The following is a 13,634-nucleotide window of genomic DNA, read 5'->3' as shown; positions in this document are numbered from 1 at the left end:
TTCTCCTATTTTTTGGTTTTCATTTGTTCAAGCTTGGAACCGAAAGCCCAAACATAAAGAAAAAGAGAAAGGTTCTAAACACATTGATTTGTTACCCAATACATATCGATCTTCATATTAATTTGTATGTGCATGAAAGAACATTAATTATAATGCGCCCATATATTACAACCTTCCCCATAGGCCGCTTGTTCTACTCCGATTAGCGTTGGCACAACCATCTTTACATATAAAGTAAGAAGTTTTGAGATGATTTTGCACATAAACCCGCTTAGATTAATCGGTCCATAATCTTGCATAGTGAAGTTGGGTCTCTAACCTTTGAAATGAGAGATGATAAAGAGATGTATTGCAACCTCGTTTAAGAATGAGAGAGATATACAACTATACTAAAAGTGTTTTCTAAATCTTTAATATTCTATATTGATGGCCATTAGTAGTAACTTATTACTGACGACTATATGCCACTGATGGACCAAGTTGCTATCAATAAGGAGTAACTTACTACCAGCGCTTATCACTGATAATTAGCTAGGACAGATGATTAATCTCCATGCAACTTTACATCCACTATGCAAATCCAAAACAACTTCTAGTAACATTTCAACAAGGTAACACAAGTTTTTCCCATTGTTTGGGCACTCACCAAAGGGCAGCGAGACGTGCGCCAAGGGCTTTGCGCCTTTGGATCCCGTTAGTTCATGAAATTATAATACTCCCGAACAACCGTATACACCACCTAACTTGTATTAACACTAAAAGCGTCTACTAACAAATATCAAATCACCTAGATAACCAATAGTCCAATAGTCCAATATTGCACGATGTCAATATTTTGTTGCTTTTGTTAAAGTGGGTTTTTCAATATCAATATGTGCTCGGCTGGGCTACTCTGGGAGTTAGGGCCCAATATGCTTGAAGATCTAATTAAATATATACTCTCTAAATCAAGTACAATCTTTACAATAAAAGGTACAATCTTTACAATAAAAAAATTATAATATCGCATTTATATAAGTTTATACCCATATGCCAAAATAATAAAAAAACTCATGAACCGCATTATAAAATTGAATAATTTAGACATAAATGGGTTTGGACTAGATGCATGAACATATAATTTAACAATATTATATTAAACTCACGGTTCTTTTCAATTTTTTTAATCGAAAATTATGTTCATTACGAATACGAATTACAAATGTTATATTTAGTTATGATTAAGATATTATTTTGCGTATATTCCAATATTTCCAAAATAAAAAATGGTCCCACGTCACATGCAACTAGGACAACTTGTGCAAGTTGAACTAAACAAAACCATAACCATGCAACTTGTATGTCCAATACATTATGAACCATCCATACTCTCTTTAATTAGCATTACTTTTCCTTTCTTGAGTAAATATCATTTCTTTATTAAATACAAGTCATTAAAGTAATAAAAAAGAAAATACATTATAATAAATGCAAATTAAAATATTTAATACAAGTAATAAAAAAGAAAATACATCACAAACTTATATTGATACACGAGGGTTTTAAATGTACGGAGAAAAAGAAGAGTACAATAATCATTTTACAAATTATATTCCATCAACAAAATGGAATATGAAATTTTATAATTATATTAGATCAACAAAATGAATATGAAATTTTAAGTATTTTGATCATACACGCAGGGTTCTAAGTGAAAACTAGTTTATTTGTAAATTGAATAAATAAATCATAACCATTGATTTACATCATCAAATCGTAAAATACAATAGTGTATCATGGTCATTAATTTACACTTGTGTATTGATAATCAAAGGCTATGATTAGTTCAATAGTGTTCACAATTAAGGTGTTGTTCACTAATGAACCTAACCCATGTATATATTATCTCAACTATTTTAATTAGGGGCAAAGGGTAGTGTACAAGCAGGGGTAGCACAGGCTGCCTCTCAACTCTGTTTACGTAGTGTAAAATATTTATTTTTTATTCGATTTTATACAAATGATACCCTGGTCCCAAAAAAACGTTTAAGATACCTCTGAATTTTTAGGCTAGATCCGTCACTAATTTCAATCGATTAACACTTTTCTTAGATCATTAAAGCTAAATACTTTAGGGTTGAGATCCTGTACAAACATTGCTAATTATAAGAACCGTAAGAACAGATCTGAACCATTGATAATTTAAATCAAGGGTTGATATTGATTATAAAAAAACCCTTATAATTAAAAGTTACTACTAAAAAATTAGGGGTAATTTTGTAAAATTGCTAGTCATTTGACCATTTTCCATTAAATACAAATTCCACCAAGGTTTTTAAACTAAAATAACTTTTATATACTTCATTATTTTAAAAAAAAAATATATCATAAAATCAAGTATTTTTTTATCTTTAATATGAGTACCATATTGCTATACTTTTTTGTATTTATAAAAATGATTTTTAAAAAAGTTAACAAAAGGTGTTTTATAATTGTGCTGATAACGTGCTGATTATGTGTTAATTACAAAATAATACAACCAAACACCAAAAGTAGATATAATCAGCACATCTGGTGTGCTGATAATGGAGAACAATTGAGGTTGTTGTGCTGATGTCGTTTATGTTGATAATGGAGAACGATTGAGGATGATGTGCTGATAATGAAGAACGATTAAGCATGTTATGCTAATTATATAGTGTTGTGCTGATTATATTTTTTGTAATTATTTTTAATTAGTTTTAAATAAATATAGTCAAAAGGTCTAAATTACCCTTAAACTAATTTTTTTATTGATAGACACTTGTCAATTATTTGTTGGTTCTTACGGTTCTTACAAACTTAAGTGTTTGTATTTGATCCCATTCCAAATACTTTATTCTCAAATCAAAGATTAATTTAAATAAAAACAGTGTAATACACACCAATCATCAATTTAAAAGTGGGCATTTTTGTCATTTCAAACTTTTATCCTTTGCAAGTGTATTGATGTCCTTCATCATGGACACTTGGATATCTCCTCTGCAAAACAAAGCATGAGCTCATCTCACGAAACCCTAACTTATAGCCCCTTTATACTTATCTTTTTGATCATCTAAATTCGACCCATTTCGATTCAACATCATTCATTAATACCCATTTAATCAAGTTTCGATCTTGCCTCAATTTTCGTCCGATTTTGCTTCTCATCCATGTTTAGGGATTCAGAGATTTAACAAGGTAAATATTTGATTTTTTTTTCTTGTTTTTTTCTTGATTTTTCCCTAATTTTTCATTTTGTGAATTTTGTTTCGTTTCGCGATTGTATTAAATCAGGTGCTTACAATAATTCTCCTATATGGGTTAATTATGTGTCTATTGATTACATCTAATTGGCTGTAATTAACATGTATTATTGTTATTATTATAATATAATTAATATAATTATTATTGTTGTTATTATTTGTGTTAATATTGAAAAATCTGTTGGCTGTGAAAGATGAAATTGGTTAATATTATGAGAATATGAGTAAATAAATAGTACTTGTTACAGCCGCAATTGAAGTACACATTTGGCCTTGTGTTTTTCAAATTTCAAGTTTAATGTTTAATTGCTGCACAAAGTCAAAGATTGACTTTTGGGTTATGGAGTACAATATGTATAACATCTCTGAACTATTTGAAAAAAAAAAAAAAAACAAAAGAAAATGAAGTCCTTTTTGTATATGATCAGTCCAGTACATATGGATAGGTAGAGGATCCTGTACATTAATCCAGAAGTGTGAGAAGTGTATTATAACACTATACATAACACTATATAACACCATATAAACACCGTATAACACTATGTAACACCATATAACATCATATAACACTATGTAACAAATATAACACTGTATTTTGTCCCTGATAGCATGTCTATGATAGATGTATAGTGTTATATATTGTTATATAGTGTTACATAGTGTTATATGGTGTTATATGGTGTTACATTGTGTTATACGGTGTTTATATGGTGTTATATAGTGTTATATATAGTGTTATAATACACTTCTCACACTTCTGAATTAATGTACACTATCCCTACCCTATATATGGATATCAGTCGATAAAATTACGACGAATGCATAACCGCAGACGTTTTGAAACTGAGACGGATTTGTTTACTTGTTGCAGAAAGCATGAACTTGGAAGCTTACTTATTTAATCGCATATGGAAAATTCATCAGTGTGTTTTGGGCTTAATGACATAAACACAAGTGATGTCACTATTCGTCTAAGGAACAACAAAGGAAAACCCGAACTGTTTTATTCACATTCGTCGATTCTCAAAGAAAAAAGCAAGTATCTTGCAGATAAACTCGTGGACCCAGATTGCGGTGCTTTTATCGATATCCACTGCTCACATTACGATTATGAGCACCATGTTGACCTATTGAAACGTCTTTATCTTTCGAAAGATTCTCTCTTGGAATCTTGGGATTCCGTCCACTCTGCTCTTGGTGTTCTTCAGTTAGCAGTCGAATTTAACTGTCGGGAAATCACCGAAAGCTGCGTTCAGTACTTGGAAGCCGTCCCGTGGGAAGACAAAGAAGAAGACTTAATCTTGCAAGTAGTTCCGAAATTGGGTCCTGTTGCGATGTCAATTTTAGCTCGGGTTCAACCTGTTGACTTTTCCGCTACGAAAAACGTATTCATCTCAGCCATCCGTTTCGCCACGTCAGTCGTTTCCCCATCACCGCCTTTTGGCGATGAGTTGAAAACTTCGGCTCAAGAACAAGTGGAATACATGTTAGGTGATGACGATGAAGAAATCCCGTTAGTCATAGCAGACGAAGAAGTCAAATCAGAGTCAAAGAAAGGGCTTAAGAACATTTGGTCGTCAATCGATAAAGATCTTTCGTGTTTAGTTCTACAGACTGACGACGAGTCGGCCGAGAAGAGAGTAATGCAGTCTCTTTCGGATCTTGGTTGGATATGCAACGTTCTTTCGAAGATGGACCTAATGAAAGAATTTGTTGACCAATGGATTGACTTTTCCAGTCGGGTGATTCGGATTATGGATGACAAATTATTGGAAAGTAGCATGTGGGGTGTGAAGTTAAAGATTATAGAATTAACTTGGAAGGTATTAGACGCGGTCGGGTATGGAAACGTGATCGTTCCCCCCGCGCGTCGTGTGGAGTTAGTGACAACATGGCTTCCGTTCATCAGAAAAACGAAACCCGTTCTTGATTCGATAGGGAACGAGGAAACGGGGTATCCTTACAAGATGGATGATGATTTATGCCAGAATATTGAAGGGGCGATTGTGGCGTTACTATCGGCACTTCCGTCGAACGATCAAGCGGATATTTTGGCGGATTGGATGAATGAGGAGCAATTGAAGTATCCGGATTTAAGTGAGGCTTTTGAGATTTGGTGTTATAGAACAAAATCAGCAAGAAGAAGATTGGTTGAAGGGTTGGATAGAGTTGGTAAAGCTACTGTGAGCTTGTAAGATTATTACTATTACTATGTTAATTGTTAAAAAGGTTAAAGAAAGAACCTTGATTTTGTTGTATGCAAATGTTAATTGTTAAAAAGGTTAAAGAAAGAACCTTGATTTAGTTGTATGCAACTAAGGGTGGGCGGGGTGTAATTCGGGGACCCCATCGGTGACCATATGTGCCGATTAGGGGGGGGCTGCCGATGATGAGGTGAGTTAGAGAGAGGGAGTGAAATGGGTGAGGAGCTGCCGAAGAGAGGGGGAGGAGAGAGGGAGAGGGGACCAATCAAAAGTTTCTTTTCTTTTTTTTTTTTTTAAAAAAAAAAAAAAAAACAATTCACCTAAGAGGGGAGTGCCGCCATCAATTTAGGGTGTTAGGGGAGTTTAAGAGGGGAGTTGACGTGGCACACGAGGATTGGTTTGGCGTAAGAGAGGGGACTCACCTATTAGGTGAGCACCCCTTACACCCTAATTTGAAGCTTTTTGTTGACTTCTTGGACTGTTTCTTTATTTTTGGCAGGTTTATTAATGGTGTCCTGAAGTTAAGTTTAAATTTCTTTTGGTATTTAATTAGGGGCAATTTCATATACTTGCAAAATATCAAATATCATATATACCCTTACAAAGTAGTTGAAATATCATATATACTTAGTTTATTAAAAATAATTTAATTAATGATAATTTTACCCTTATTTTTCTAAAACTTTGAGATCTCATATATGTCCTTTAACTTCAAATATTATATTTACTTATTTCTAGTTTAATTTATTTAGCTTAAATATTGTATACGAAGAATACTTTGGTTTATGAAATTAATAAAAATAAATATAAAAATGGGTAAAAATAAATTTAAGCTTAAAACATCTTGTATAATAATATGAACTAAAAAAGACGAGCATATATGAAAACTTAAAGTTAAAAAGATAAGAGTAAAATAATTATCTATTAGATTGTTTTTACTGAATTGGGTATATTTGATATTTTGTAAGGGCATGTATGATATTTTTAGTTTTTGTTGGGTAGATATGAAATTTTTCAAGTTTGCAAGGGTATATATGAAATTAATTCATTTACCCTATAGTTTTTGCAAGAGGATGTTTCCGAGGAGGGGCTGGATCGCTTCGTGATCTGATTTATGCAACTTTACCCTACAGTTTTTGCAAGAGGATGTTTCCACAACTGGAACTTGAGACCTATAGGCCACTAAGCATCAACCTTATCAGTTGCTCCAAGGCCCGCCGTCATAAAACCGCAACCCTAATAATTAGTGAAATGCTTTTATATTGTATCAATTTTAAACATTATAAGACCTTCAATCTCACTCTTCATTATACCATAAAAGGGATTACAAAACCCAGAATCGAGGCAAGGATGAAAGAGAAACCTAAAATGGCGTAATATTCGAGTAGCTGAACGGGTTTGTGATTAGTTAAACACTTTGTGCGCTTAAGACTGTATGATTTGGGTGATACTTATCTGATTACTCAAAACTGATAGTGCATCTGTTTAATTGTATCAAAACCGACAATACTAATTTAGTACTTAATCTTGAAAATTAGAGGGAATTACACTTTGTGTTCTTTAAGTATATCAGAAAATATGAAACGTGCCATTTAAAAGATTTAATTTCAGTTTATATCCAAAAATTGTATGTTATGTAACAATTTATATATTTTAGGGCTAACCCAGTTAAGAAACTCAGTTATGTTCACTTTAACCAAGAGTAAAGTCATAATTTCACTTCTCATTTTACAACCAATTTATTTGAATAAAAATAGAAACCTAAAACTAAAATATAAGTGGGCCTCACCCCACCCTCGTTCACAGCCACACCATCACCACCGCCATCACCACTATCACCAATCTACCATCACCAACACCACCATCACCAAACCCACCATCTGGGCAACGCATACCTTAACCCCACCATTTCCACTACCTGCAACCCTCCATTACACCCCGCATAACCCTTTCCCTTCACCACCACGACAAACCATAACTATTCTCCGCCCAACCCCACTGATTAGTTATCCACCATCATCCATCCATCCATGACCAACCCACAACATCCTGCACCTCCGTCGCACAAACCTTCAACCACCATTGATTTGCCACCCTAGCCTGACCAAACACCACCTATATCCTCAGTTCCTCACTATCCCGTCACCTCTCACCATCGTTTAAAGTTGTTAGTCGAAACTGGTATTATACATGTTTTATCGTATCAAAATCGAATATATTAATTTAGTCCTTAACCTTAAAAATTATAATAAATACTGTTTAAAGTCGTTAGAAATATGATATTATTATTAAAACCTTTAAATTGTTAGAATTATACTTAAATATTTAATATCTCATGTCATCTAAAAGTTAATTTGAAGTGAATCAGGTAACAACGTGAACCCAACACGCTCCATAACCAAACCTCAATGCTCGTAAGGGAACCCAAGGACTCTACCGTGATTATAAGTAACTAGATACCTGACGTGTATCGACTCGGATACAAATTTGAATCCATCTCAAGCCGACCCATTATCATGCTAAAGAGGATTAGTTGGAAGCTATAACAAAAATAAATCAATATATTTGGTAAATATCATTTCTTTTGCTGAAACTAAATTAAAATGCAATAATAATAAAAATAAAAAAAATAAAAACAGAAAAAATAAGCTAGTTATAGATATTTTACGCAACTCCATCCACCCTTGATCGTCAACGAGCAATAATCAAATCCATCACGCCCGATACACACAAAAACCAGACCATCGTCCCCAACTTCACAGATCATTCATCCATTCTCACTGCACATACACGTACACATGGCCAATTTGTATGTGCAAGCCGAGTCACCAACGGATCTGAACAAAAACACCGAGTGGTTCACCTACCCCGGCGTCTGGACCACCTACATACTCATCCTCTTCTTCTCTTGGCTCGTTGTTCTCTCCGTTTTCGGCTGTTCTCCTGGCATGGCTTGGACCATCGTCAATCTCTCTCACGCTCTGGTATTGTTAGACTCAGTTTGTTACGTTTCTGTTTGTTTTCATGTGATTGTTAATATTATTGAAGGTTTCGGGGATGATTTTGTTGAATTAGGGTTTGTTTGATCTGTTTCTGTTTCTGTTTTTGTTTTTGTTTTGAATTTGTTGTTGATTGATGTGGATGTGTATTGTAGAATTTAGGTTATGACTGTAATAGTATCGATTAGGTTATTATTGTGGTTTTTAGATCTTGTGTTGGTGATTTAGATCATTTGTAATCTAAGCGGTAAAATATTGGATATCGGTCAAGGACTGATATTTGAGATATCGGTTATCGCAGTTGGATATTGGTAGTTTTAGCAGGGTAGGGTTTGCTATTCAGAAGGGGGTAGCGGTGCAGCTTGTTGCTCGCCTACCTGCTATTAGTTTGTAATCGTATTGAGCTTGTTCCTAGTTTATCAATTAATATCAAGCTAAATTTATATATATTATATAGCAATTTAACACTAACAATTCAGTATACTCTCCTACCATTAACAAATTAACCTTTTGCAACTTGCAAAACACTAACAATTGTAGCAAGTAGGAACTGATTAAGACTTAAAACACTAACATTTAACACTTAGGACTTGAAACACTAATAGCAGCAATAAGAAGAAAGACGAATGGTAGAACTAACAAGAAAGGTATTGATATTGGAAAAATCGGTGATATATCGGTCAATATCGCTGATAATCTCGGTACTGATATTCTGACGGATATTTTGCACCGATATCTCCCCAGGGGACGGGGGACCGATAACCGATATATCGGTGATATATCGTGGTATTAAGTATTAACTACATAGTTTGTAATTACCACTTGAGGTTTGAACCATAGTTATTAAGTGCACTAGGCGCACTCAAGGCGCATAGGGCTCGCTTGGGGCCTAGGCGCAAAGCGCAAAAAAAGCGAGGGACCGAGAAAAATAAAGCGCATAATGAACAAATTTAAAAAATGAGTTAATTACATAGTTAGTCCCTGTGGTTTGCACAAAGTAACATACTTAGGTACTAATAGTTTAGAATCACATTCTAGGGTATTAACTTTTCATTTTGTAACGTTTGAAGGTATTAACGTTATTTTTAGGCTTAAAATCACATTCTATTAGTACCTAAATATGTTATTTTTTGCAAACCACAGGGACTAACTATGTTAATACCCGAGAAGTTAATACCTCCAAACGTTACAAAATGAAAAGTTAATACCCTAGAAGGTGATTTTAAACTATTAGTACCTAAGTATGTTATTTTGTGCAAACCACAGGGACTAACTATGTAATTAACTCTTTAAAAAATATATTATGTATTAGAAAAAGAATACTATCATTTAAATAAAATAAACAAAGTCTATTATGTAACACTTTATATCATCTAATTAGTACCAAAATATTAGTGTCTTAGTGTAGAAAAGTAGTTTTCCTTGATTAAAGGTAGAAATTTGCCTAGAATCTTGTCGGAATTTAGCCGGAAACTCTCCGGAATCTAGGAATCTTGCCGGAATGTGCGCCTGAAACACCATCTGGAGAGTTAAAGCGCAATTTCCTCGACTTAAAGCGCAACTGCCTCGCCTCGCCTAAAAAATGGGCCTAGGCGCAAGAGGCGATGGCTTTTAACAACATTGGTTTGAACTAATATATCAGGATGTTTATAACCTAATTGCTCAGGCTGAATGTGGAACAACACTGCTGATGTGTTGAAACTTATGGTGGAATTGTAGTTGATTAATTCTTTGGCTTGTTTATTAGAGATGTCTGTATGTTGTTTGGTTGTGATTGGGATCTTATTTTGTGTTGTGTTGTTATCAGCTGACATACCAGTTCTTCCACTGGAAAAAGGGCACACCTTTTGCTGATGATCAGGGTATCTACAACAGGTTGACGTGGTGGGAGCAGATCGATAGCGGCAAACAGCTCACTCGCAACAGGAAGTTTCTCACTCTCGTCCCCGTGGTCTTGTAAGTTCATTTTACCTGTTTATTGCTTGAGCTTTTATATAGGTTGTTCTATATACTGTTACAGTTAGTACTCTGCTGAGCTTTTGATTATGTGGTATTGGTGGCCCAGTAGGAAAACAACATTAAATTTATTGGTTGTATAGGATTTGGACTATTGTAGTGGTTTCCTGATTTTATATATCTATGTGATTAGAAAAGTTCTTGCTATGATATAAGAACTAAAGTAAATTCTTGATGGGATATTGGGATTTCATATTAAGAAGTGACTCTTGGTTTTAAAAAGCGCGCCCTAGGCGCGCCTAGGTGGCTTGGGGCTTTTTTGCTTCTCGCCTTGTGTAATTACAGGAAGCGACCAAAAAGCGCATTTTTTGATGTTTTTTTGTGGGCTTTTTGGCCTGAGGCGCGCGCCTCATGTACCTTAGGCGTTTTACTGCATAAAAATGTTGTACCTTGGGTTTTTTGACTTGTACATGTAATTAAAATGGTATAAAAGCCTTACTTATAGCTATATTTTGGTTAAAGGAAGCTAAAAACCTATGGGATTTGTATGGGATATATAAAAAAAATTATATAAACATCTTGCGCCTCGGGTACGAATAGCCCACCGCTTTTGCGCTTTGCGCTTCGCGCCTCAATTTTAGACCTCGTCGCTTTTGTGCGCCTCCCGCTTTTTAAAACCAAGGAAGTGAGCTTGTAACATGTCTTTCTGATTCAGTAGTTGTACCATATACTTTTACTGTGGTTGTGAAGGACTAAACTTTTTGTACGCTTAAGCGACTTATTAGAACTAGGGCATACAAAAGAAAGGGGTACTTTAAGTTTTCTTTTGTGAATCAAAGGTACAAAAGTTTTTAGTGTATAAAGAAAGATCCTTTGACCTTTTGAGTAGGTTAACGGTCACCGACTCACCATTACATGGCATGTCAGGTCCATAGTTGTTAATAGCGAGTAGCGGAAGATAACAACAAACTACCTATACGCTACGTAGCGATAGCGATGAAATAGTAGGCGCTATTTCATGTTTAGCGATACACTAGAAGATATTTTTAGAAATATTTTATATGTGTATTTTATCAGTATCTTAATCATAGTTGTTAAAAGCCATTGCCTCTTGCGAGTTGCGCCTAGGCCCATTTTTCAGGCGAGGCGAGGCAGTTGCGCTTTAAGTCGAGGAAATTGCGCTTTAACTATCTAGGTGATGGTTCAGGCGCACATTCCGACAAGATTCCTAGATTCCGGCTAAATTCCGACAAGATTCTAGCCAAATTTCTACTTTTAATCAAGGGAAACTACTTTTCTACACTAATACACTAATATTTTGGTACCTATTAGATGATATAAGGTGTTACATAATAGACTTTGTTTATTTTATTTGAAGAATAGTATTCTTTTTCTAATACATAATATATTTTTCAAAATTTTTCATTATGTGCTTTATTTTTCTCATGCCCTCGCTTTTTTTGCGCTTTGCGCCTAGGCCCCAGGCGAGGCCTATGCGCCTTGAGTGCGCCTAGTGCCTTTAATAACTATGATCTTAATGCTGTTTTTCGTATGTATATTTAAAAAAAAAACGAAAATTTTGCTATTTTATAGGCATATATTATCGCTGTTTATATTAAAAAAAAACCTATAATCCCGCTATTTCCACGCTATCGAGGCGCCAAAATCAGATTGTGACTTATAATCGCATCGCCACGCTTAACGCTATAGTGAGCGCTGCTATGCTTGCTATTAACAACACTGGTCAGGTCACCCCTGATGATGCTCTTATGGTACTTTGGAATGACATGTCACCCATTTCAGTTCTGTACATGTGGAATGACACGTGGTGGTACACACGGCATGCCACATGTCACCCCTATAAATATCTTTTGAGTAAATTACAAAAATCGTCCTTTATGTATGTTACTTATTGCAAACTGTGTCCTTTGTCTTCAATAATTACAGAAAACGTACTCGATGTTTGCAAACCCTTGCAAGTTATGTCCTTTAGCCCTAACTCAGTTAATTTTTATGGTTAAATCTGACTAAATGGACCCCACATGGGGGTATTTTGTGGTTAAATTCTGACCAAATGGACCCCACACGAGGGTAAAATGACCAAAAACCCTCATGTGGGGTCCATTTGGTCAGATTTAACCACAAAAAATTAACTGAGTTAGGGCTAAAGGACATAACTTGCGAGGGTTTGCAAACATCGAGTACGTTTTCTGTAATTATTAAAGATAAAGGACACAGTTTGCAATAAAGGACATACATAAAGGACGATTTTTGTAATTTACTCTATCTTTTTTATACTCATGAAAGAAAGTTTAATACCTTAAATTGACATGAAAAATTGAGCATTTAAATGGAAAGGTGCATAAAGTGCCGTACTTTTGGCCTTGCAACAATGTTGAATGAATTTGATGAAGATGTCGTATGGTATATTGTAAAGCTAAAGATAGTTTTGTAATGAATGGATGATGATTTTTGTGTTTAAATATTAGGTACTTGATAGCATCTCACACGACAGACTACCAGAACCCGATGCTGTTTTTCAACACAGTTGCAGTTTTTGTGCTAGTTGTTGCCAAGTTTCCAAACATGCATAAGGTTCGAATATTTGGTATCAATGCTGAAGAGTGAAGCTTTTTCTGTTCAATTGCTTTGCTTCACACGTTTCTGTAATTCTAACATCTTTTATTTGGAACCGGACAACTGGTATATTAATTTTATTTTATTTTATTTTTTCTTGCTGGGCTATATTAATTTTCCTTTTTTTTTTCTGCTGCATATCCGAATTGTTGTTGTTTTTTGTATAATATTACAATGTATTAGGTGATCTGACCCAGTTACTTGAAATTGGTACCAAACCCGTTTACTCACATGAATTAGATATATAAATAAAAATATACATGTGTCCTTTTATTTACCACTGAGGGTTTGGGCTTATGATATTTAAACTTTTAGTGTATGTGTGTGATATTAGTTGTATTTTACAAGGTTAAAAACTTGGAATTATATAAGGTGTTGGAATTAATAGAATTCTAATTGTGAGTTTTTAGTCGATCTTTGGGATCGGTTTTGGACTAGTTTCGGGTGATGGGATTTCCTAGCAGGTTAAAACCATGTAGTACTGTAGTTAATGCGGTAAAATATCGGATATCGGTCAAGGACCGATATTTGAGATATAGGTTATCTCGGTGAGATATCGGTAATTTTAATATAAT

At 34.5% G+C, this 13,634-nt stretch overlaps 2 protein-coding genes across 2 annotated transcripts; both read left to right on the top strand.

The window, feature by feature from the left end:
• The first annotated feature begins 2,947 nt into the window (after window positions 1-2,947).
• Window positions 2,948-5,567, top strand: LOC110920639 (BTB/POZ domain-containing protein At3g05675). The gene is made up of 2 exons (XM_022164816.2): window positions 2,948-3,198; window positions 4,135-5,567. Exon 2 carries the CDS (start codon window positions 4,172-4,174, stop codon window positions 5,456-5,458), a length of 1,287 nt encoding a protein of 428 aa, XP_022020508.1. The 5' UTR covers window positions 2,948-3,198; window positions 4,135-4,171; the 3' UTR covers window positions 5,459-5,567.
• Window positions 5,568-8,142: 2,575 nt separating this feature from the next.
• Window positions 8,143-13,186, top strand: LOC110922465 (ORM1-like protein 3). Its single transcript, XM_035986605.1, has 3 exons — window positions 8,143-8,451; window positions 10,274-10,422; window positions 12,912-13,186. The coding sequence occupies exons 1-3, from the start codon at window positions 8,266-8,268 to the stop codon at window positions 13,048-13,050; spliced, it is 474 nt and encodes a 157-aa protein (XP_035842498.1). The 5' UTR covers window positions 8,143-8,265; the 3' UTR covers window positions 13,051-13,186.
• Window positions 13,187-13,634: the final 448 nt, after the last annotated feature.

Source organism: Helianthus annuus, chromosome 17 (genome assembly GCF_002127325.2).
Source record: "Helianthus annuus cultivar XRQ/B chromosome 17, HanXRQr2.0-SUNRISE, whole genome shotgun sequence".
In the NCBI taxonomy this organism is placed as follows: Eukaryota; Viridiplantae; Streptophyta; class Magnoliopsida; order Asterales; family Asteraceae; genus Helianthus; species Helianthus annuus.
This window is presented reverse-complemented; position numbering and strand designations above follow the sequence as displayed.